The sequence below is a fragment of the Salarias fasciatus genome, chromosome 12 (assembly GCF_902148845.1).
Source record: "Salarias fasciatus chromosome 12, fSalaFa1.1, whole genome shotgun sequence".
Taxonomy (NCBI): Eukaryota; Metazoa; Chordata; class Actinopteri; order Blenniiformes; family Blenniidae; genus Salarias; species Salarias fasciatus.
In genome coordinates, this window is record NC_043756.1 from 17258840 (window position 1) to 17283084 (window position 24245).

At 45.1% G+C, this 24245-nt stretch overlaps 1 protein-coding gene across 3 annotated transcripts in view; it reads left to right on the top strand.

Annotated features, from left to right (window-relative positions):
* LOC115397584 (zinc finger, SWIM-type containing 6) overlaps nucleotides 1-22473 on the top strand; it is a 44928-nt gene extending 22455 nt beyond the window's left edge. The window contains exons 2-15 of one of the 3 annotated variants that reach the window (XM_030103971.1): nucleotides 1259-1615; nucleotides 3071-3219; nucleotides 4818-4968; nucleotides 6565-6744; nucleotides 7587-7757; nucleotides 7878-8024; nucleotides 8881-9027; nucleotides 9532-9542; nucleotides 9850-10120; nucleotides 11231-11366; nucleotides 17110-17267; nucleotides 17364-17527; nucleotides 18756-18837; nucleotides 18933-22473. In XM_030103971.1, coding sequence (XP_029959831.1) covers nucleotides 1259-1615; nucleotides 3071-3219; nucleotides 4818-4968; nucleotides 6565-6744; nucleotides 7587-7757; nucleotides 7878-8024; nucleotides 8881-9027; nucleotides 9532-9542; nucleotides 9850-10120; nucleotides 11231-11366; nucleotides 17110-17267; nucleotides 17364-17527; nucleotides 18756-18837; nucleotides 18933-19798 — 2990 coding nt within the window. In that variant the 3' untranslated portion in view covers nucleotides 19799-22473. The remainder of the gene's footprint in view (nucleotides 1-1258; nucleotides 1616-3070; nucleotides 3220-4817; nucleotides 4969-6564; nucleotides 6745-7586; nucleotides 7758-7877; nucleotides 8025-8880; nucleotides 9028-9531; nucleotides 9543-9849; nucleotides 10121-11230; nucleotides 11367-17109; nucleotides 17268-17363; nucleotides 17528-18755; nucleotides 18838-18932) is intronic. The other 2 variants (XM_030103969.1, XM_030103970.1) reach the window with 2 other exon arrangements.
* The last annotated feature ends 1772 nt before the right edge of the window (nucleotides 22474-24245 follow it).

The following is a 24245-nucleotide window of genomic DNA, read 5'->3' on the forward strand; positions in this document are numbered from 1 at the left end:
CATTCATGCTTGTAGAGATTTTCGAATTTTTGAGTGACAAAACGAAGCCAGGTTTTCCTCAAACTATAGTCTACTTTTTTTTGTTTGTTTATTTTCCACTATCTGCTTCAGGGGACAATGCAGGCTATCAGGTCTCAACAAACAACATGTTTTATTTTTGTATGCATCCTCAGGGTACATGCAACTCTGCAGACAAGGGTTGCGATCCTGTTTACTGCTCTCTGCTTTTTTTTTCTTGATGTTCATCTGCCTTCTTTACTGCACAAAGGAGCAAGAAAAGCGTCTTTGACCTGACCTCTGTTTAGCTAGCTTGTGCGAGCCCATTTCCATCTATATCCTATGAAATATTCAACTCCTGCCCCTCCCTTTTTTCACTTAATGCAGAGGCCCAGAAATCACTTTGATATATGCGTTAATACATGCTTGATATCACAGCGCTGTGTGCGCTCAGCCCTTTGATAAACATATTAAAGATATGTATGTCTTTGCCTGGTCCACATGAATTTCACAGATCTCTCCTGAGCACATAAATGCATTCATAAGCTACTCTCTGTCTCTCCTAACCACTCCCATTATTAATAAATGCATGATCTCATGCTGTGCCTGGGTGTACGAGCACACGTGTGTTTCTCTCATTATGCTTACGAGTGTGTGTTTTAAGCCACTGGAGGAGGACTCCACCTGGCTCATTCATATTCATTCCTGCATAATGACAGGCCACGCCTCCGGATGGTGCAGTCAGGACAAGATCAAACATTGTATTCAAACAAGAGAGTGTATAATTCAGTGCGGAACAGTTGTGCCCACTGCTCACTTCCTCCTTTCCCTCTCAGTTCCTCTTGCTGTGGATGAAGAGTTCTGTCAGGCTCATTTACTTTTGCCTGGACTGCAGCTGGTCTTGATCATATCTCACGATAAGAGAGCGTGGGGCCTTTTGGCAGGTGACTGCGGCCGACCGAGTTTGTTAAATTAACATAACTCTATCCTTAGAGGGATCATTCTTTTATGGATTTACTCAGTGGTGTCATTTATTAAAGGGCACATTCAATAAGTAACTACAGTGATTCTGCTTTAATAGTTCTACAGATAAAACTTATAATTGTTGCTTTTGTGCAGAGATTAAAAGTTTGGTAATCTGAGAAGTTAAATCTTGGAACTTTTTCTTTGTGTTTCAAAGTAAAGGAGGAAATTCTACACCTATTTTTTTACTGTAAAACTAGCATAAACCAATTCATACGAACTAAGTTTTCTTTTTCAGGCTTCCACCTCAGCGGCACAGTGACGGACCCTGCTACGCCCTCGTCCCCGGAGCTCGTGTGCAGCGTCAGCGTGAGCTTCGACCGCTGCAAGATCACGGCGGTAACGTGCACCTGCGGGAACAAAGACATCTTCTACTGCGCCCACGTCGTGGCGCTCTCCCTCTACAGAGTACGGAAGCCCGAGCAGGTCAAGCTGCACCTGCCCATCTCAGAAACCCTCTTCCAGATGAGCAGGGACCAGCTGCAGAAGTTTGTCCAGTATCTGATATCGGTGCACCACACAGAAGTGCTGCCCACCGCGCAGAAACTGGCCGACGAGATCCTGTCGCAGAACTCGGAGATCAACCAGGTCCACGGTGAGCGAGCGCGCGCGCGCGAGAGGTGGCTGAGGGTCACGTAAACTTCAAGCGTGTCTTTCCGCCTCTACATGCATACACATCGACTGTGTGATTAAGCTGAAGTGAGGCAGGATCAATGTTGCTCCTTAATGAGACCCAGACAGTAAAGGAGTAACTGCTTCTAATCAACACCATAGAGCAGTTATCTGCCTCTGAGAGGCAGGACGGGGTGGGGGCGTTGCAAGACACACTGATGAAAACTGTGCATCAGTCATTATTAATGCTGTGTGCTAGAAACAGAATGACATAGAACCGAAGCATCAGTCGAAATGAGATGAAGCGAGGTTTGAAAGGATGTGTGTTTGTGTTCCAGGTTTGTAACTCTAAAGTGATGTTTTGAAAACGGGAGGAAAAAAGAGGTCATGAAGAAGTATTCAAAATAACGCCGCACAGGAAACAGACCTGGAGGAAGGAAAGAAATGAGGAAACAGAGTCAGGGCTCAAAGAGAGGAGCCAGAGACTTTTGAAATGAAGAGCAATGTCGTACCTACGTATTCAATTTAAGAATAAAGTCCATTCAGGCTCACTTAGCATCTTTCTTGTCAGAACTAGTGTTCCTCAACAGTTTGCCCAATGCTTATTTTTCAAATCTGGTGTGTTAATGGATTTTGTTCACAAAGGCAAAGTTAATTTAATATTTGATCAAATTTATATTGTTGATAATAAAATTAGATCAAAAACAGAAAAAATAGCAAAGTAGTTAAGAGGAAACTAGATGAAATATTATATTATATTATATTATATTATATTATATTATATTATATTATATTATATTATATTATATTATATTATTCCAGCAATATTAACTATGCACTTGTAAATGAAGTAAATGTCAAAGATCTTTCTTTTCACCTTTTTAAAGTGTGTCGGGTGGTTTTATAAGGTGTGAATTTCATGCAGATTATGATTGTGAAGGCAATTATGCAAAACAATAATTTTAAATGCGTACCTACAACTTCTGTGCTTTCAATAAATGAAATACAAATCAGTTACCTTTTAATTTATCAGCCAGTGTAAACATCCATCCATCCATCCCATCTTCTAGAGCGTAGGGTTTAGCAGCTGCTGGAGCCAATCACAAAACAATCCCACCTACAGAAAATCTTTAGATGACAATCAACCTTTTGACTGTAGGAGCAAACATGATTATCTGGAGAAAACCCATCCATACACAGGGAGAACATGCAAACTCCTCAATGTAAGGAGAGGCCGTTAGTTACACCATCGTGTGGCCCCATTGTTTAAAAGAAACAGCAACAAAAAAACAGTAGCATAAATGAATGTATGTTTGCTATTTTTTCAGTATTTCTTCTTTTAATCATTATGTGATCAGAGTGGCATGATGTGCGTCTCACATGACTTCTTTTCTGACTGTGTGTGTGTGTGTGTGTGTGTGTGTGTGTGTGTGTGCAGGCGCCCCGGATCCCACAGCAGGAGCCAGTGTGGACGATGAGAACTGCTGGCACCTGGACGAGGAGCAGGTTCAGGAGCAAGTCAAGCTCTTTCTGTCCCAGGGAGGATACCACGGCTCGGGCAAGCAACTCAACCTGCTCTTCAGCAAGGTCAGGGCCCGGGAACATTCGCTCTCCCACATACAGAACATAGCTGCTCAGATGCAGCACATAATCGACCCCTGTTGGGCACGGTCCCACAAGCCCCCTCTGCCTGCATGCGCAGGTCCGCCTCTCTCCCTTTTGGGCATTTCTAAAGGGAGGATACACTCATGCACTTTCATTGTGTCCTCCTAATAAATATTTCCACCCTCTCTCCAGTGCACTTCTATTATCTTTTATTCCCTTAAGAAATGGGAACAAAAGATAATACTTAATGCACATACATTAAAGGGCGCGCTGTCTCTTAGCTGCAGCTAATTGCAGGAGGGGGAGCGACTGAGAGATAAAGAGAGGAGAAAAACGTATAGAAGGAGAGAAGGCCTGCTCTCTATGCTGCTGCGTCCCCATGATTAAACGACTCCATGCAAGATACGTGGTTCTTCTTGTTGCCGGGCATTACACTGACAGAGCCAGGCCGGCATTAATGTGACGGACGCTATGTAAAGACTGGAAGCCAAGGCCATTATCATCCAGGCTGCCCAGCTTTTAGAAAACTCCCTCGTCTTCATGCTCTTTGTTGAAGGTTATATTCCAGCAGCTCACACACATCCACTGAGAGTCACACGTTCACTTGTGTGTCATGTGCATACATGAATTTGTCCTTAAATCATATAAACACACTTACATTTACATTCATCTGTCTACTGTAAATAGAATGTTTCTTTGCTCTGGTAAGATTGAAAAAAATATAAGTAAAAAATCTTTTTTTTTAAAGCTGCAGATTGGTGCAAACTTGTGCTTGCCTGGATTTTATGTCCCCGTGTACTCAAGAGTTGTTGTTGTTTCCTAGAACAAAAAGATGCTGACCACTGTAGTCTACAGTAAACGAGTCCCTCCTGCCACGAGAAAAATCTTCCAGACAGAAAAAGTGAAGGAAAAAGGGAACAAACAAGAAACTGGCCAAACCGAAGGACAGAAAAATATTCAACTCCCTTGTTGCTGAATTGCAAAACTTATTAATAAAATCTATTTTTTAACACATAAGTTTAGATTCTTATTTTTTTCACATTTCATGAGTGAAACAGCTGTGTTTTCATTACAGAAGCTTCAGTAACCACTGTTTCACCTCAGCCTTCTCTATGAAAGCGGAAAGAATATTGTGACCTTTCTTGTTGAGCATTCAAACTTTAAGTGAAACCGCAAATCCATTTAAGGGGCACAAAAACTAGTTTGAATGGTTATTGATTTTTCGAGTCAAGTTTGAAGAAAAAAAGGCAAGTGCAGGCGTAGTATTTAAAATCCCAAAAACAACATTTTAGTTCACCATAGAAAGAACGTGGTTCCTTTCACACTGTTTCAGCCGTAATATATGGAGACAGAGGGAAGATGGTTTGTTATACATTTTCATTTGTATAGTTTATAGATATACAGATGCACTTAAGATGAATGTAACACCAACACATGGATTCACTCTGAGGTGTGTATTCAAACACTTCACACAAGCTGTGCGGAGGGTTTGTGTCTGCATAGATCATCTGCTGGTGTAAACTACATGTGTGTGTTTGTGTGTGTGACACCCTCCCCCCTCCCATCTCCTGCTCTTCTAGGTGAGGGAGATGTTGAAGATGCGTGACTCCAACGGAGCGAGAATGTTAACACTGATCACCGAGCAGTTCATGGCCGACCCTCGGCTGGCACTGTGGAGACAGCAGGGCACCACCATGACCGACAAGTACAGACAGCTCTGGGATGAGCTGGGTGAGGGGAAAACACACACACACACACACGCACACACTGTCCTATAAATGTCTACTTGTACAAAGGCACACATACACATGCACTTCTTCGGTTTTATACACGGGCACGGACAGATATAGCAAGGTGGGTGATGGAACCCAGACGCTGATACAAAGGCACACGCGCATATTTTTTTTTTGTTCTGTTTGTTTATTTGTCCTTTGTGTCCAAGAAAGCCCACACAGAGAAACACACACTCGCACTCGTCACTGACAAGCCGAGTCCCTCCCTCTCGCTGTGGCTGTAGGTTTGGCAGCTCGGCGTCTTTGCGAATTACGAGCCATCAAACACAGCTCCTCGGCTCCTCATCAAAACCTCCAATATATTAACCTCTGCTGTGTTTTCAAACATTCCTCATTATATATTTAGTTGACGTGACAGAGTGCCGCCACTTCGGTTTGATACGGCGCGGAGCTCTTTTTGACAGACGTACTGTACCTACAGCAAAACGCTTCCCCGTGAGCCACAAAACCAACAGGCCCATCAGCAGGACAGCAGCCGCGCTGTCTCCTGTCTGTTGTTTCCCTCTAATGCCTCGGCTGATGCCGCCGCCGCCGCCGCTGTTATTGTTGTTGATGATGTTCTTTTTCTCCCTTTGGTCTTGTTCTGCACTTTGTGAGGACAGCGCAGTGATCTCATCTGTTTCAATCCCACGTATTTTTGGAAGTGTGTGTACCATCTCTTTGAAGTCCACACTTCAAACCCTTCTTCCCAAGTCCTTATCACTACCCCTGATGTGTGGTGAATGCTGCCTCTCGGCGCCTCTCTCTTTCTCTGTCTCTCTCGCTCTCTCTCCCTCTCGCTCCCTCGCTCTATCTCTCCTTTTTTCCTCCTTTGTCTTTCTTCTCTTTGAGTCGCATCTACTCCTCTCCTCCAGACACAAAGCCACGCTTCACTCACTTGTCCTCACCCATGTCTCCTCGTTCAAATCATCTCAACTCCCATTTCATTTTCTATTCCCCTTTTTTTTTCTACTTTCTCTCTGTTCTGCACCTTTTGTGTGTGTGTGTTTTTTTCTCTTCAAATTCTGTCTCTGTCCTTGTCTTTGTCCTTTCTCCTAAACTCTCTCTGCCTCGACGCACATACACACACATTTATTCTTAACAATCATGCGCACACGCTGGAGTATACATATCTTAAGCAGTCTTGAGAGTAAAATCCCAGAATGTGCTTGTATCCCCAGAGACATAGCCACTTTTCATATTCTGTTTGTTCCAATTTACTCCAAAATGATGTGTGTGCAGTCAGCGTTGCCTCGGGACTAGTTAACTTCTCTGTTTTCTCCGAGTTTTGGATTTTAGTGCAAGATGGCGGCGGCACAGAAAATGCGCTCCAGAGGAACGAGAAACAATGTTGTGATGTTGCACATCTTTGAAAACTCGCCTCAAGCCTTCAGTCTTGCATGATAACTCCATTTAAGATATTTCAAATCTCAGAAGGCACCCGATCCCGTGTCGGGTGACTCATTGTTTACGTCACCGTCACAGATGGGGGAGTGGGATAGGTAACTGATGCCTGCGTGTGTGTGTGTGTGTGTGTGTGTGTGTGTCCGTCCAGGCGCCCTGTGGATGTGCATCGTACTGAACCCGCACTGCAAACCGGAGCAGAAGTCATCGTGGCTGCGCCAGTTGCGCAGATGGAACAGCGTGGACGTTTGCCCCTGGGAGGACGGTAACCACGGCAACGAGTTGCCCAACCTCACCCACTCACTGCCTCAGGGTGCCCATGGCAACCAAGGTCAGACATTGATGAGTTTTGTATGTCTGTCAATAACAATATTTGCTTTGTAATACTTTGCTTGCTCTATCAAAGCGATGGTTGAATTTTATAATTTAGATTTTTTTTTTTAAATCGACAGTGATGAATTTTGAGAAAAAAGTCAAAATATTTAGAAACAACTCCTGAAATCACCCAGTAATAACATTTGATAACATCTCCGTTTTAACCATCGCAAGCTAATTATTAGAATCCATTAGCAAAACAAAAGATCTGGTTTATGTCAAAATTGTAGAATTTGTGGAAACGGATAATCAACAATGCTTCTGGCCTACACGTCTTCATAAAAACCTAAATTGCAATATATTTCAGCCCCTTTTGCTTTGCTACATCTATTTGATGTGTGATATTTGGGGAAAAAACTGAAAAATGGTGACACTGTTCGTATATGTCAGGTTTCAGACATACTACTGCATTGTATTTCATTGTAATTCAATAAGTGTCCCGTTATTTCCTTCATAACGCGACTGCCTCATGCTGTATTCCAAGGGTTTAGTAGGGTTTACCCTTAAAATGCGTCTATTCTTTCAAAGCACCGCTGCATATTTTCTGTTCCAGAGTCCAGTCAGGCTGCCAGTCTTTGAGACGACTGTTAGATTTGTTTACAGAAGTTATGCTAATATCCTCAAATCAAATATGTTCACAGACTTTAGATTTTAGATTTTGGTTTTTCATACATGAGAAGCAAATTGAATAACTTTGAATGTGAGCCATTTCCTTCTTTTCTCTCATCGCATGAAGTCTGCTGAACATTAAATCCTTCTCTCCTCCTCCTCCTCCTCCTCCTCCTCCTCCTCCTTCAGAGATGCGTCCCCACAGGACTGTGTTCACTCGGGCTATCGAAGCCTGCGACCTGCACTGGCAGGACCGACACCTCCAGCACATTATCGCCAGTGACCTCTATGCCAACTACTGTTACCATGACAACCAGGAGGGTTCCCTCTTTGACTCACGCGGCTGGCCCTTATGGCATGGTGAGCCTTTGCGTGTGTGTGTGTGTGTAGGTGTGAGTGAGCACGTGTGTCAGATAAGTTATTTATACACAGTTATTGGGACTGAGGAATACTGAGGGTAAACCTCCGTCTCCTTCTCAGAACATGTCCCGACGGCCTGTGCGAGGGTGGACGCCCTGCGCTCGCACGGCTACCCCAGAGAAGCCCTCCGATTGGCCATCGCCGTGGTGAACACGTTACGGAGGCAGCAGCAGAGGCAACTGGAGCACTTTCGCCGGCACAAGAAAGGTATTATTGACGAATCGACCCGGCTGTGTTTGAGATTACAAGGTGAAATAGACAAAACGCAGAGAAATACAAGAACATGACAGGAGAAGGAGATTATCTAAACCAGGTAACATAAAACATTTAATGATTTTATAATAATACTGAGCAGGACTGGGGTCAAGTAATGGCTTGATCCTCCATAATTGTCCCCCTCCTGGGAAAATAAATCGTGCACTCATGTCATATAGGACCAAAACGGGCGGTTAGCATGAACAACTGACTCGTTTTTTTTAAAAAAAGCATCTCACTGTGTTTATATGCTTACGATATCATGAACATATTGCCAGTAATTATATGGCAAATGACTTTAGGGCTAGATAAGCAAAATCAAACACTTATTGGCTCGTTCTTGCCATGGGATAAATGAAGAGTTTTATCTTTGATATGTGTTTATTTGGTTTGTTCTTTATTACATAAATTGCAGAGCATTGATATCCAACCTCCAGGACTGGTTATTAAAGACAGTTATCACTAAAAATTGCTGTAAAGTTTTTTTCTAAGTTCTCTGCATTGAATTATTAAATTTTTAATGGCCAATAGCAAATGTTATGGCCCGCAGATGTTTAGGGGCTGATTAGGTATATAGGTGGTAACGCAGTCAAATAAAAGGCAATGGAAAAAAATGACAAAAAGCACAACAGGTATGTTTTCACTGACGTAAAATAATACACTGTAAAATGGAAAAGCAATTCAGTAAAATGGCTCCCCTGGATGGAGCAAACAACTGGAAACACACACACTTTCCACCGACGCAGCTGCAACACAGAGACAAATGCTGTGTGTGTGACCGCACCTCTTTGTGCTTTTCCTTCCTCAGAGCTGCTCCATAAAGGCCATACCTCCATCACTAACATGGAGGGCTGGGTGGGACACCCTCTGGACCCCATCGGCACCCTGTTCAGCACCCTGACAGAGTCGGGACGAGCGGGTGAGGAGGGCTCCAACACGTGCTTAGATCTCTCAGGTACTGCCTAAAAGTCGCTGATGTCCCAAATAACAGCAGGAGAAGAAAAAAAAAATCGCACATAAACTTAAATATAGCATTGAAACAATAAAATGTAAGCCAAGTCAAATCCAGAGAAAGCCATACTCTGCATTTAATGCATACTTTTTTAGCACCAGACTCTGCAGTGTGTAATTTGTATATGATATATATGACATGGGATGTTGCTGTATAATAACATACTGTGTACATAGCTACCATATACACGAATAGCCTTATATAAAATGATATGAAACATAATAAAGAAAGTTTTGTTTGTCTGGTTTAGTTGATATAAAATTGAATTAGACGTATCTTCTAATGTCACATTGTCACTTGTTATGGTAGGGTAATTCAAGCATCATATTAAGAAGAGAGATGAAGCAAATGTGATTACAATGAAGCTTTATAGGATATATAGATGCAAGGATGGAGTACCCTTAAATAGAAAGTATAGTTTGAGTGTAGCTTCACCTCAGGTCTCAGTCTTATCATGGCTATTCGTGTTTCTTTTTAAATTCTTCTCTCCTCCGCTGTGCGATTGCTCCGTCCCTCATTGCCTTCTCAGCTTACAGAAATAGCCGTCTCCGCCGAGGTAGAGCAGAGAACGGAGGAATGCCTCTGAGGTCCTGCTCTTTATTTTCGGTTGGTCACCGGCTTCAGACTCGTGTTGTGTGACTGACACACAGCGGTTTTTCATAAGAGACAGACTCATCTAATGGAATAAAACCTCAGAGGGTTACGTAACGCATTCACGACCACTTAATGCCACCCTATCCACGCCTCTGAATTCACTCCTCTTCCCTCCTCGCAGACTGCTCCAGCGTTGTGAGCAGGGCCGACCTCCAGCGAATGCCCGTGCAGCGACTGCTGGGAGACGGCGAGTCGTACGTGGCGCTGGCGGTGGAGACGGCTCTGATCGGCTTGGGCCAGCAGCGGGTGATGCCCGACGGGCTCTACGCTCAAGAGAAAGTGTGTCGCAACGAAGAGCAGCTGTTGGCAAAGCTGCAGGAAGTGGAACTGGATGACTCCTTGGTCAAAATCTTCCGTAAACAGGCCGTCTTTCTGCTGGAGGGTGAGGAGGCGGATTGTGTTTCAGACCTTTTTTTTTTTTCCCCTGTTTGTTTAAATTTGGGTGGCTGCGGCTCAGGTGGTACAGCGGGTTGGCTCCTCATGTCCACGTATTAAAGTGTCCTTGGGCACGACATGGAGCCATGTGCAGGAGCTCAGCAGCCCCTGTCTGAGAGTAAGGAGGCAATTGTGAAACCCTTTGTCCGTTAAAATGGAAGTGTGTTACACAAGTTCAATCTGTTTACCATTTTCCATTTATTTCACTACATTTCCCAGCAGTGTACACACACACACACACACCTAGACACACTTCCCTGCCTTTTCTCCACCTCCCACACACCAAGAGCCTACACATTCTTGCTAAAACAGGAAAAACACATTTGACTCGGTCTCACTATTTATTATCTTTTCATTTTGTGGTGCAAATAGAGGCTGAGCTGCCCTGGGCCAGACCAAAATGAGCTCTTTACACAGTAACACCAGGGGTATTGTATCGGCACACATATGCGTGCTCAGACAACAGTGTGTACATTTACAGGACCGGGGCTGGAGCAGAATGAGGGCCGGTTATGGGAAAGAGGGGGTTGGCGGTGGAGATGGGAGGGCCCGGCCCAGTCGACGCTCCGCTCCGGTCCCCACCCAAACCCCCAGCCCTGCCTCGTCCCCGCCGCGACCACCCACCTCTGGCTCCGCTGCTAATAGAGCAGCGGGCTCCGAGGGCCTCCGCGGGCCCCCGGAGGCTGCAGCCCTGCCACTGTGTGATGTGGTCTGTGGCTCTGGAGTCTGCTGGGGTTTTAAATATCCCACCAGAGAGGAGGGGAAGTGCAGGAAGAGTGGGGGGGAAGGGAAGGAAGTTGAGTGCGAGGCCAAGTCTGCGCACACGACCATATGGGTTTTGACGTCACAGGTTGCTTTAACGTTGGCCACTTCCTGCATTGAAAGGAAACAAAAGATCAGTCATCTAAGGGATTAGATGACTCAGCGTGGAACAGTACAAACATGTCACATTTTTTATTGTCTAGACAAGAAGGTCACTGACACAATGACACAAATAAATCTTTAATTTAAAGATCTCTGTGTTTGATCACAAAATGTTTCTGTTTCTGTCGAGCAGCTGGTCCGTACTCTGGCCTTGGAGAGATTGTCCACAGAGAGAGTGTCCCCATGCACACCTTCGCCCGCTATCTCTTCACTTCTCTCCTACCTCATGACGCTGAACTAGCGTACAAAATTGCACTGAGAGCCATGCGGTAGGTCTCTGACATGTCTGTGGGTTTGCATGTCTGTGTGTTTTTTTTTTTTTTTCACATGTTGGGCTAATGAAGTTCTTTAAATATCCCTGAAACTGTGCGTCTCCCATTCGGACTGGTTCATAATTCAACTGTAACTAAAGCCCTGCCTTGTCATGAGTGTATAGCATGTTGTGAAATCTCCTTCTCTAAATCATAACTACAAAGACGTTGTAAGTAGAGAGCATCTTTTGTGGGTTTGTGTGCATCATGTGTTTAGCCGGGGCTGCTATTCTGTTTGCGGATCTGCACGTCGCCCGTGTGATCTCTCTATATTAAGCTCCTGTGTGTATTCATCTGTGGACAATGTGTACATGTGTATGTGTGTTAATCAGTCTGCGCTGCTGTGTTTTGATGTTGTGACTAGTGGGAGCTGGATCAGTGAATATTAATTACATTAATGAGAGTGTAATTAGTGTGGCTGTAATGAGTAGGAATCACATACACACACACACAGACACAGACACACACACACACATGCGCGCGTGCTGCCGAGCCAACGGAGAGAGGGCAGCGTGGGGAAGATGTTTGTTGTGTTTCCACAAAGCTCAGCTTCTCCGGGTCCGCGGCTGTAAGAGCTGGCAGAAGATTAGTGAATGAATGAAAGGCGAGCGAGCGGTGTTTTCTCGCCGTGCGACGACGTCGGAAAAAGACAACAAACATGCCTTTCACACACCTTCCTGCAGTCCAGCATGAAGCGACATGTTCACTAAACCGACAAGACGGTTTGGATTATCCAGTGTGTCCCCTCCTTGCCTCTGAACCCACGTCCCCAACCTGTTTTTCCCTGAGTCAGCCACTTCCGTCCCTCCCTCCCTCCCTCCCTCTCCACGTTCCTTCACCTTTCTTGTTTCCTCTCCTCCCTTTGCCTCCTCCGTCCTCGCTCCTTTGGTGTGAAACCAGCGATTTAGAATAATATGGCCACTTATGGGTGCTCCTGGGAGCCAGGGGTGTCTACTCAGCACATAATGAATGTGTGTAATGTAGCGTAGTGTAATGTGATAGCATATACCTCCTCGCTCCCACGGGACGGCGGACAGTTAAATATAGAGGAGGAGGTAAAGTAACCAGGGCTATTTTAATGGACCCATTATAACACTATCATTGATACAAGGAGAGGGAGAGAAAGGGTACCCCCCCCCCCCCCCCCCCAAACACACACACACACACACACACAGACATAATATTTCTTTCCCCACTTGTTTTCTCGATTTGTCTTCTCTGTCACACTCGGTCTCAAAACAGCTTTTTTGCAAATGTGAAGAAGTCAGACTGCCTCCATACGCAGCGCGCACCCACCAGAGTATTTTAAAGTGTGCATATGCGTGTGTTTATGCGCCTTGGACGAGATTAATTAAAGCGTGCGAGAGCAGCATATGCCGCGCGATGGCTTGGCGGGAGCGGCCAACACAAAAACAGAGACGCTGCCGACTGGTTCAGGGGCTGCCCAGAAATTTGACTACTGCCACAGAAGAAGAAGAACAAGCACGCCGCATCTCCAGAGACTGCGCTTATCTCAGCTCTTTGGAAGCCAAAGAGACAAATCCTCAGCCGCCTGTTATCATATGAGATTTCCATATGAGATACCAGTCTTCCAATGCTAATGATTCTGAATTTTTGCTGCAATGCATAACCCTTGATCCTCCACATAATCCAAAGTTTTTGAATACACAGCGTAGTGTGACTGCAGTCAAATCATGTGGATGTGACAAGACAGGTTATACCAGTATGATCTACAGGTACTGGACAGATTTGAAAAAAAAAACTTGTGTAGCTCAGTCAGAGGTTCCTGCTTGACTTTGGAAGATATCCATAGTTTTAACAGTCAGTGTGAAAAAAGCCAGACTTTTGAGTTATTATGCAGAGAATCCAGGAAGGATGCTTTAACTTTCTCTTCTGTGTTACATATACAGTCCTGCCGACACTATACCAATGCTTCTCTCTACTTTTGATTGACTTGGCGTGTTAGTAGTTTAGCGGCCCCTTGCCAAAACAGGATTGAATTGGTTTTATGGCTTTAGACTTTATGAATATAGGCATAGCCCCCGACTGAGTGATGTCCCAAGTGATTTTCTGGATAAAAGAGTCGCGAGCAATCTAGACACATTTTTGCAGTTGTGTGCTCTTTCCGCGCCATCACTGACTGCCAAGCATTATCGAGAATTATCAGCCTAATCAATATTCAGTGGGGTTGTTTTTAACGGCCCGCCGTACGTCCTGTAAATGACCGTGCATAGATCTTTGTATGTGTTTATTCTAATCAGCATTCCTCTGAGGGGGCTGAAGTATCAGTAGCAGCACTTGTTTGTTGCCGTTCCCTGTTGCAGTAGATAACCCTGAATGGGTCGTGGTACTAATAGTGTTTTATTATTTATTTATTTATAGGCTGCTCATGTGTTTCACCTAAATAGACTGAATCTGAAAAGGCGCATTTAATGTAGGTACAGTACTAAATTAAAATCTGCCCTGCGTTGCTCCGACACACCTGTTTCAGATGAAGGGCTCGTTATCAGGCGGCTGTAGCCTCTGATAATTAGAGTTAATTTAAATCAGGTGTGACCACGCAGGCTTCATAAAGCCATAATCTACACCCCTGCCTTCAACTGGTGCGCATGGATCGATCAGTATATAAAAAAAAATAGCCCTGCCCGTGGCGCGATCATGCTACATGAGCTGACCTGAGGGTCGCATTAAAGGTGCTTTATCAGAATGGTCATGGTGCCATTTTCCTACAGTAGAAATATTCCAGTAATAGAAACTGTGAACTTTGGCCTCAACTCTCCACTTTCGCAGCTTCTTAACAAGATTTGTTCTTCAATTATATGACGTATGTTACGTCTGAATCGAACTTTTAAGGCTACAATTCACATGTTGCACTTCCAGTGCAGAAAAGCCAAACCAAAAACACCACAAAGACATTTTAACAAGGACATCAACTTAGGATTTAAGGCAACAATTAAACTTCCTAACTAAAGGCCTATATGTACAACAACAGAGAAACACATTCTTTCTCCAGGGGCTGCAATAATAGAAATAATGTGTTTCTTTTCCTGAAGTTCGTTTAACATTTTTCTTATGTGGCGTCCGACAACTGTCTGAGTTATTTGTCAGAAATGTCAAGATGATGTGGTGAATGCTTTAAAACCAACGTGCCACTTATGTTAATTCACTATTGCCATCTTCTTCCTGGAATTCTACTAATTCTTCTTCTAACTTCCCTTGAAGTTTTGAAGTCTTCAAGAAAGCAAATTAACATTTTTGACCAGGAGCACTTCAGCGATGCATCAACAAGAGTGTAAACTCCGTCTCTTTGAAAGAATTTCAAGCACAAGTTGAATTTAGATATTTCCACCTGACTAAGATGACGCTCTGGTGAGGTGAATATTTTGCACAAAACAATGCATCACGCAAAGCAAACGCCATCTCAAGCATGCCAGACTTTTAAGGGCTAAGATTTGGGGCGACTGCCTCTGGTCATGTGTGACTTGATCTATCCTGTCAGGCATCCTGAAAATTTCCCCCTGAAGGGGTTTGTGTATAGAGTGGAGGTCCTCCACCGGATGTGTCGCCAAGCTGATAGATGTGTGCTTGATAAATTATGAAAGTGAAGGGTGTTTACAGTCAAAGGGGGGGAAGGAGCGTGAGGTAAAGAGGTCAGTAGTCATGGTGATGCAGACCAGAAGCACAGAGGCCCTCAGAATTTTGACTAAAACCTGGCTGGACTGCTTTTTATTGTCATATCCTCATTTCCTCACTGCATCTTGCTACACGTTCTCCCTCTGTGTCCATGTGAATGCTCAACTTCCATCAATAATTCTGTCAGTTTTCTGAAACTACAGCCTGTCGATTGCTCTTCTGTATCTCTGCACATGCTGTATCTATCCCCCCCATGCTGCTGTCCTTGTATATTTCGGGCGGTATCGCTGTGACCCGTTCGTATGTGTCAGGGTGCCACGGTGCCACAGGAGCCATTTGACACCAGAGCCGCTCCCTGTCCTCACATACTTGCACAAATTGATTGCCTCTTGCAGCTCGCTCTGTTAATGCCTGATATATCATTGATAATATGTGCATTTATTTCCAGCCACGGCAGTGCTGTAAAGAAATATGACTTTAATTTGCCGTTTCAAGCACACTCGACATTGAGTTGAGAGGGTTTGCGGCGTGTCGTGCACAGGAAAGAGGAACGTGTTTATAGCGCGAGTGCACCGGTTTTGCAGTAGTTACAGGTGCTGGGTGATAATGCAGCGGTGGCTGGGGATAATCTGTACTTGTGCTTGGATTGAATGCTTCATATCGGTCCATGTGGATTCTTTTTTTTTTTTTTTTGTTTAACCTCTCCTGGAACAATAGCCTTGTACAGATTTTCCTCCCAACATTTGAGGAGGGTATTTTTCAAGCAGGCCCAGCCTCTCAAGCTCCCATCCAATGGAGGCCTCTGGCTCTCTGGTGAAAACCAAACAAAGACAGGAATGTTGATGAGGCCTCCATCTTTACCCAGGGCTCTCTCTTTCGCTCTCTCGCTCTTTCTTTTTGCTTTACTACACCCCAGGAATCTTCCAGAAGGCCCCAGTGTGGTGGAGGCTTTTAGCAGCTCTTTAGATGTGTGCGGATTGAACCCGGCTGTTGCTAGGGCTTTCAAACATCTCCATTTTCTACCAGGTGTCCATGTTCACACTTGCACACGTCTCCACTGGGTTTTTGTCACCTTCCCTTGCCAAGAGACGCCAGCCCTGTCTGTGCCCTCTTGGGCAAAGCGAAGCGAGGAGATGAGGCTGTGTTCCTGCGCATGCCTTCACTCAGGTGGCAACACTATCACATGCACTTTGCTCTGAAATTGAAACTGGCATTTAGCATTACATTGCTCTTACCAGGCCGCTTTGATGTGTTTTCAAAAGGGCAGGTGTGTGTGTGTGTGTGTGTGTGTGTCTGTCTGAGCGCGCACGTCCATGCGTGTGTGCGTGCACGCTCACTCTGGGTCCTTTCATTGATGTGTGTTGGTATTTGTTTGATGTGTGTCCAGCCTTACGGGGCTGGAAGGTGAATTCCTTAATTTCCCCACGGACTCAATTAGCTTTGTGATTGGCTGAGAGAAGGCCAGGTTGTTCTGTCTTCTGAAGGAAAGGAGACCTTTGAAACTGAGGTGGGAGCGGTGGGAAGAGGAGTGAAGCAGAATAGGAGATGAGCCGGCCACAGCGGTAATCTGGTTGTGCTGGTTGTGCTTGTGAAGACTTGGCCCTGTTAGTGTTATTATAATGAGGGAAGGAAACTTGTGAAGCTCCTCCATCCACTAGCAGGTGTTGCACAACTCTGACTTCATTATGACCAATTAGAGTGAAGAAAATACTAATTATACCTTAGTTCCTAGATGATTAAGCACCAGGTTGAAAGTAAATTGCAGGGATAGTCTATCTGTAATCCCCTGGTGACGAATAGAGTCATTTTGATTTTGAAGTCGCCATCGTAAGGAAGACTAATTTCTGTCTGTCTGCTTGTTACTGTACCAAAAAGAAGTGAGTTAATAATTCTTGGTATCATTACATTTGGTGTCTCCCCATCTCTCAGATTATCACCTCCTTGTCTTTTTATCCCAGTAACATCATTGTCTTTCACACATGAATGAAGAAAGGCAAATTATTCGGTGTGTTTCTTATTGAAGTATAATCATCCTGACTCTGGTTGTTCATCTGCGTTTCCCCGTCAGGTTGCCGGTGTTGGAGTCAACAGCCTCGTCCGGAGACCTGTCGCGACCTCACCATATCGTGTCCGTAGTGCCCAACCGTTACCCGCGCTGGTTCACCCTCAGCCATATAGAGTCTCAGCAGTGTGAGCTGGCCTCCACCATGCTCACCGCTGCCAAAGGTACACACACGTACAGCGATAATAGTTAGCTTTCACAGTCTTAAGAACTAAGAGGCGCACTCCTGAGCCTTTTTCCTGTTCTCGTACGCTTTACAGGTGACAGTCGCAGGCTGGAGACAGTCCTGGAGTCCATCCAGAAAAACATTCACTCCTCATCGCACATCTTCAAACTGGCACAAGACGCGTTCAAGATCGCTACTCTCATGGACAGCCTCCCCGACATCACGCTTCTCAAGGTCTCTCTGGAGCTGGGACTACAGGTTTGTGTCTTTGCGCATGGCGTCTGTTCCAACACCAAAGTCATTTTCCTGCAGGAAAACCTCGCAGCGACGAAGGACGGGTCCGTCGTAACGGATCGGCTGTGTTAAAAACATGTCTGTGTCCATGAAGGGATTGCAGTCTGGTGTTCATGAAACTGAATTTTTTAAAAGGTTATGGTGGCGTTATTGTCCTGGAATATGGGATCTACACGAGGGAGCCGTATTGGCACCACGGGGTGCGTCGTTCCTGTGAAATGGCTCCGTATTCCTCGGCTGTTATACGACCACGCAGAGCAGTCACCAGACCTTGTGACTCCCGTGAGGCGTCTACCGTATCATTAAAGCGGCAACTTTGTGGATCCCTTTGCTTTGTGAATATCTAAACATGTTTGGATAGCTGAGCGTCTGACGACGACTCAAAGGAGCACATTAATGCTTTTTTTGTTGGGGCTTTGTTCACCTCCAGTTGATGCTCACTGAGTGGAAACTGAAGCAGATGTGATTTTTTTTTTAATTAACTTTGATACGTTTTAGTGTATAATGGTAAATAATATGGTTTTGTCATTAGTTCTAAGATTTTGGCTGTTTGACTGCCACATAAAAGATAGATTTTCCAGCTTTCAGCACCAATCTATTAGATAAATGCTCATTTATCTGTTAATCTTTTGATTCTTAATCTGTGCTAAATCATTTATAATAGTAAAAAAAAAAAAAATAGATCAAATTCTCTTCATTTCCCTTTTCTATAAAACACTATCAAATGTTAAATAATTCATTCTGCATTCCAGAGCATTTACTAATTCTGCCTGCAGTAGAAATGTTTTGTTCGTCTCCGGTTGTGATGCACAGGAATGTCTCGGGGCGTGAGATGCGGCTCGGCACTGGCAGGGGTGTGGAACGTGGGATCGGCCTCTGAACAATGTCAATCAAATGTGGTTCACACACCCGCTAATTTGTAGAGAAATGTGCAGATATATGAAATGGCATGCCACTCTGAAAACCATTTTGATGGGCCTTTGAACTTTTTTTTTTTTTTTATTTTGCTCCTTGAAATTAAATTTCACTTATTTAATTTGCAATAATCTTCACGGACTCATACCTAATGCTTTTTATAGAAGTTCCTTGTAACATGTTACGCAAGCAGTCAGTACACAATTGAAAGGGCAGTTTGTTGGGATTTAGCTGGAATGGATGGAACTCGGCTTCATAATCTGTCCGCCTTCCTCAGGTGATGAGAATAACTCTGTCCACGTTAAACTGGAGGAGGAGAGAGATGGTGCGCTGGTTAGTCACATGTGCCACAGAAGTTGGTAAGTCACCACCATTACTGTTTAATTACTTTTTCAAGATGTGCTGCGATCCACTCAATCCGTTGTGTGTGTGTGTGTGTGTGTGTTTCTGCCAGGTGTGTACGCACTGGACAGCATCATGCAGAGCTGGTTCACCCTCTTCACCCCCACAGAAGCCACGAGCATCGTGGCCACCACCGTCATGTCCAACAGCACTATCGTCCGCCTCCACCTGGACTGCCACCAGCAGGAGAACCTGGCCTCCTCCGCCCGCACCCTCGCCCTGCAGTGCGCCATGAAGGACCCCCAGAACTGCGCCCTCTCCGCCCTCACGCTCTGCGAAAAGGACCACATTGCCTTCGAGACAGCCTACCAGATTGTACTGGACGCGGCGGCGACGGGGATGAGCTACACGCAGCTGTTCACCATCGCGCGGTACATGGAGCACCGCGGCTACCCGATGCGGGCGTACAAGCTGGCCACGCTGGCGATGGCGCACCTGAACCTCAGTTACAACCAGGACACGCACCCGGCCATCAACGACGTGCTGTGGGCGTGCGCGCTCAGCCACTCGCTGGGCAAGAACGAGCTGGCCGCCGTCATCCCCCTGGTGGTCAAGAGCGTGAAGTGCGCCACCGTGCTGTCGGACATTTTGCGGCGGTGCACGCTGACCACGCCGGGCATGGTGTCGGCGCTGCACAGCCGCAGGAACTCTGGGAAGCTGATGTCGCTGGACAAGGCGCCGCTCAGACAGCTGCTGGACGCCACCATCGGGGCCTACATCAACACTACGCACTCGCGGCTCACGCACATCAGCCCGCGCCACTACAGCGAGTTCATCGAGTTCCTGGGCAAGGCCCGGGAGACGTTCATGATGGCTCACGACGGACACATCCAGTTCACCCAGTTCATAGACAACCTGAAACAGATCTACAAGGGCAAAAAGAAACTGATGATGCTGGTGAGGGAGAGGTTCGGCTGAGGGGGGCGGCCCGGGGTCGCCAAGCGCCGCCCCTCCCCACTCTAGTACTTTTCTATTAACTTGAGTCTGCCTTTTGAACTTCTTTTGGACTTTTTAGACAAGTAATAAGAGGGATGTGACTTGTAGAATGAAGCAAAAAGAGGAAAAGATGACAAAAAAATCAACAGAGCCACATGCGGTATTATTGTTCTTGCTGTTGTTATTGTTATAAACATTATTGCTATTATTATTATTATTATTATTATTAATTATTATTATTATTGATAATATTATTACTACTATGTGTACAGAAGTGTTTTTATTTTTCAGAAGAGAGGAAATTTGTCACATTGTGAATGTTGTGTGTATTTCTCTACATGTGTGTGAGACGGAAACGATAAGTGAAATGGCTTTTTTTTTATGTTGTTCCTCTATTTTTTATGATTTGAAGCATCTTTTTTCCCTTTTTCAGTGTATATTGAGTTACATGTTGTCAAGTGGCTGAAGCCCCTCTAACGATAGCGCTCATGTAAAAAAAAAACAAACTCAAAAACAAACAAAAAAAACAAAAGCAACGAAGAAGAAAAATTTACAACGTCTCGGCATCCTCAAAGAGAAACTAAGGCTTTAAACCACACAGAGCACCTCCTCCCTCTGTCCAGGCCCTCGCTGGTGGGCGCTGGGCAGCACTGCACAGCTTAGCTCGGCTCGGCACAGCTTGGGTTCGCACTGACAGAAAGCCGCCATCAGCATTTCTTCAGATATAGCAGCAGCAGCAGCAGCAGCAGCAGCACTTGAGCAGCCATTAGTTTTCTCTGGGTTCCCGACATTAGCTTCATTACACACAAACAAGGCTCTCAGCTAACCGGTGTTGTTCTTATTGTCGTGATCTCACCCGCCTCCATAATGAGTACCTGCTGGAAGCAGACGACGGCACGCAGGTGCCGCGGTGACGACTCATCGGGACGAAATAATGAGTATTAATGTTACATTACTGTAATGTATCGCGGCCGCGGGTTCTCAACAGCCCGGATTGGACGATTTAAGCGATCCAGTTGAATTTGTTGGTAGCTGAAGCGTAAACCCAGAGGCGGACGACTACCTCATGACACGGTATTGAACCTGCTCCCAGTTTTCTGGCGTGGTGATATTTATCAGCTGACAGTGTTAATTAAACAGGGGATTCGCCGGTGAGACCAAGGTAAAGATGAACCTTCGAGTCAGATTCCTGCTAAGTGTCTCTGTGCTCGGCTCTGCTGTACGTCACCGCCCCGGCATCGATACTCGCATCCCATTATTGCAAAGAGATAAAAATTGGCTGCAGTCCCCAACCTGTCATCTCTACTGCAAACATCCATCATACGTGATTTTTTTCCGACTAGGCCAGTGTCACTTCCCTCTGTGCATGTGAATCATAGAAATTAGACTTTCTACTGTTATAGTTCATTGTGTGGAACCTTCAATAATTGTCAACCAGAACGTTCTCAGGGATTTCTCTACACAGGAAGAAAAAAAAAAAAATAGGTGGAACAAATGAACGACTGACTTCAAGGAAAAAAAAAAAGACAAAAACACGACACAACATGAGCGAGCATTTATTGTACTCTGTATATATGCCATAGTATATGTCTGAATATGGAGGATCTGAAAGTATATGTTAACTAATTTATACAGAGTATTCTATGTAATGTGAAATACTTGAAGCCGCTGTAGTTTGCTCTCTCTCTCCCACTCTTCATCTCTTTCTCTCTTTGGTCTTCTCTTTTTTATTTCTCCTCTTTTCTTTTTCGTTGTTGCTAAAAACAGAACATATCAGAAGGACTAGCCTGACCTTGTCGACAGTTAGTTTTTTTTTTTTTTTTTTTTTTGTTTTTTTTATTTGGGACTCACAAGACAATGTGTTCGCGCTCGAGACGCTGGATGCAGGTTGAGTCAGACCGGCGGAGGCGGTGGCAGAGAAACGCCTTGCTGACTGAACCGCTGAGAGGGGAGGGGGAGGTGGACGACCGTCGGGCCGTCGTGTCAATACACGTTTTTGAAAACACAATGCAGGATTTCCTAAAGCACTTATGCATGTACGCTCTGTTCTACTAGCCCACTTTTCCATGGGGTCTTGTTGGGAAAAATACGTAGACACATCTGGGGAGGAAAACAAATCTCACGACTTAAATGCATTTGAAGATATCTTTTTTTTTGTCCGGCTGCCTCGCGTTGCAGAAATATAGCAGGATTCATTTAATAGTCATAAAACGCAGCCAAACTCACGTCGATAATTATGCACAGGTTTAACACATCAGCATAACTACTCCAGTTCTTCTTGAGACTGCGTCTCCTCAGCGCTCCCTTCACACGCTGCAGAATTTCCAGTGTCTCCTCTGCAATGCTCAGCTCTCCTGTCATTACTTGCCTTTTTTACCGTCTTCTTGTTAGTTTCTCTCTTTTTTTTTTCCTCTTTTTTTCCGTGTATCTTTTTCTATCTTGTGTTGATGAAAGATAAAAGCAGCCTTTTCTCTTGCCTTGTCTTAACGCTTTAAAGTAACCAAACAGAAGATCTTATCTAACAACCAAACGCGTTCTAAGAGGTGAGAGACAACCAACCTTGGTCCCAGCTTTAGTGTCCTTAATTAGTAAGTGAATGGCTGTGTAACTCATGCTTTAACAAAGCAATTCCTCACGTGTGTTTGGTGGGAAAAAAATACGTTGTCCAGTGTCTCTTGTTCTCTTCAGAAACAATTTCCTCTGAGTCTTTCTAGCTGTTTTTATTTGATTTCTTTTTGTTTGTGTAGGAATCTTCTGCTCTCCCATTTTATTTATTACAATGACCCATGTATACATGCTTATGAAATTAAGATTTGATACATCGATATCAATTTATTTATGTAACTAAATCACTGTTTTATAATCTTGTTAATGAGTCAATAATTGATTTTTTTTTTGTTTTTTTGTTTTTTTGTTTTAATAAAAGTTAGTTTTTTTGAAATGTATATACATTTTCTCTCAAAGCTGATTTGTTTTGTGTGCTGCCAATAGAATTTTTTACATTTCTTCCCCTCCTCTTCCTCCAGCTGCACTTTTGTCTCACAGACTCTGTCATGGATCATTACGGGACGTGCTCCGCGAGCTCGGAGGCGTGCGTCGGTTCGGGGTGTCGGCGAGGGGCGATCAGTCGGGATGGTTCAGATCTCCATCAAACGGCGGTGTCAGGGAACAGGCAGGGAGGGATCACTCTCGCCCCGGCAGCGGCTTTCACGCTGTCATCTCGGGCGAGCTGACGAAGAATATGAAATGTATCAATTGATATTCCCATTGGCTTTGTAGCTTCTGTCAGGCAGCCAGGCTCAGCCAACCACAGTAACCTGTTTACATGCATCCAGCGCTGACAGTGGCGCCACCGGATGACTAAATCAGTGTATGTAGTTTGTCAAGTGTGTGTGTGTGTGATTGTGTCGACATGTTTTTGTATGTGTGCTCCTTCTTGTTTGCATGCCTGTATGTGTGTCTGCATGTGTTTTATTGTGTGTGCATTGCCTGTGTGTGTGTATGCATGTGTGTGTGTGTGTGTGTGTGTGTGTGTGTGTGTGTGTGTTGAGGCCTTCAGGGAGTGGATGGGAACAGGTGGTAGCTCCAGACTACAGGAGCTCCTGACAGCAGTAAGGTCCCCAGACTCCCAGCCCCTCATTAAACATTGACACAAAAACACTGCAACTGTCTGTGTGTGAACAGTAATGAAGCGCAGACGGCTGCGCCGGTATACACACCGCAACTTAGCACAGCACGAGCTCCCGGCCCGCATCTGTGTGTGTGTGTGTGTGTGTGTGTGTGTGTGTGTGTGTGTGTGTGTGTGTGTGTGTGTGTGTACGCCGTCCATCTGTGTGCACCCATTAATGAGGTACATTTGTCCACAGAGGTGTCCACTTAGATATTGAGGAATTTGTCAGGTTTAGGAACAGAAGCGCCGGTGTGCTGTCAGAGGCCAGACAGGTCTGTCCATTTGTTATGTGATGGATGCCTGCCGGCGAGAAATAGTGTGTGTGCGTGCGTGTTGTGGAATAAAAACACCAATGCATGTGCATAAAAACACACAAACTTACTCCTGTGTGTGTGTGTGTGTGTGTGTGTGTGTGTGTGTGTGCGCGCGCGTGTGCGTGCAAGACCACTTCCTGTGTGTCCGACCTGTGCTCAGGTCCCTGCTCAGTTCCAGTTGGTAATGACGTCCCTCGGGTGCAGCACGGTGCAGCAGCCTCCTCCAGTCTGTCTCACTCTATACTTCTAATGACATCATGATCACACACTGGCCCCTTTCATGCCAAAAGCCCTCTTCCTCACCGTCGCCATCAAAACTTTCCATCTGCAGCGTTCGCCATCTTTCTCCTTAACTCTTTCTCATACACACTGCACCGCGACTCCTCGACACACCGAGGCCTTGACGTTTTCCCTTCGAACTGTTGTGATTTTCATCTTAAGGCAT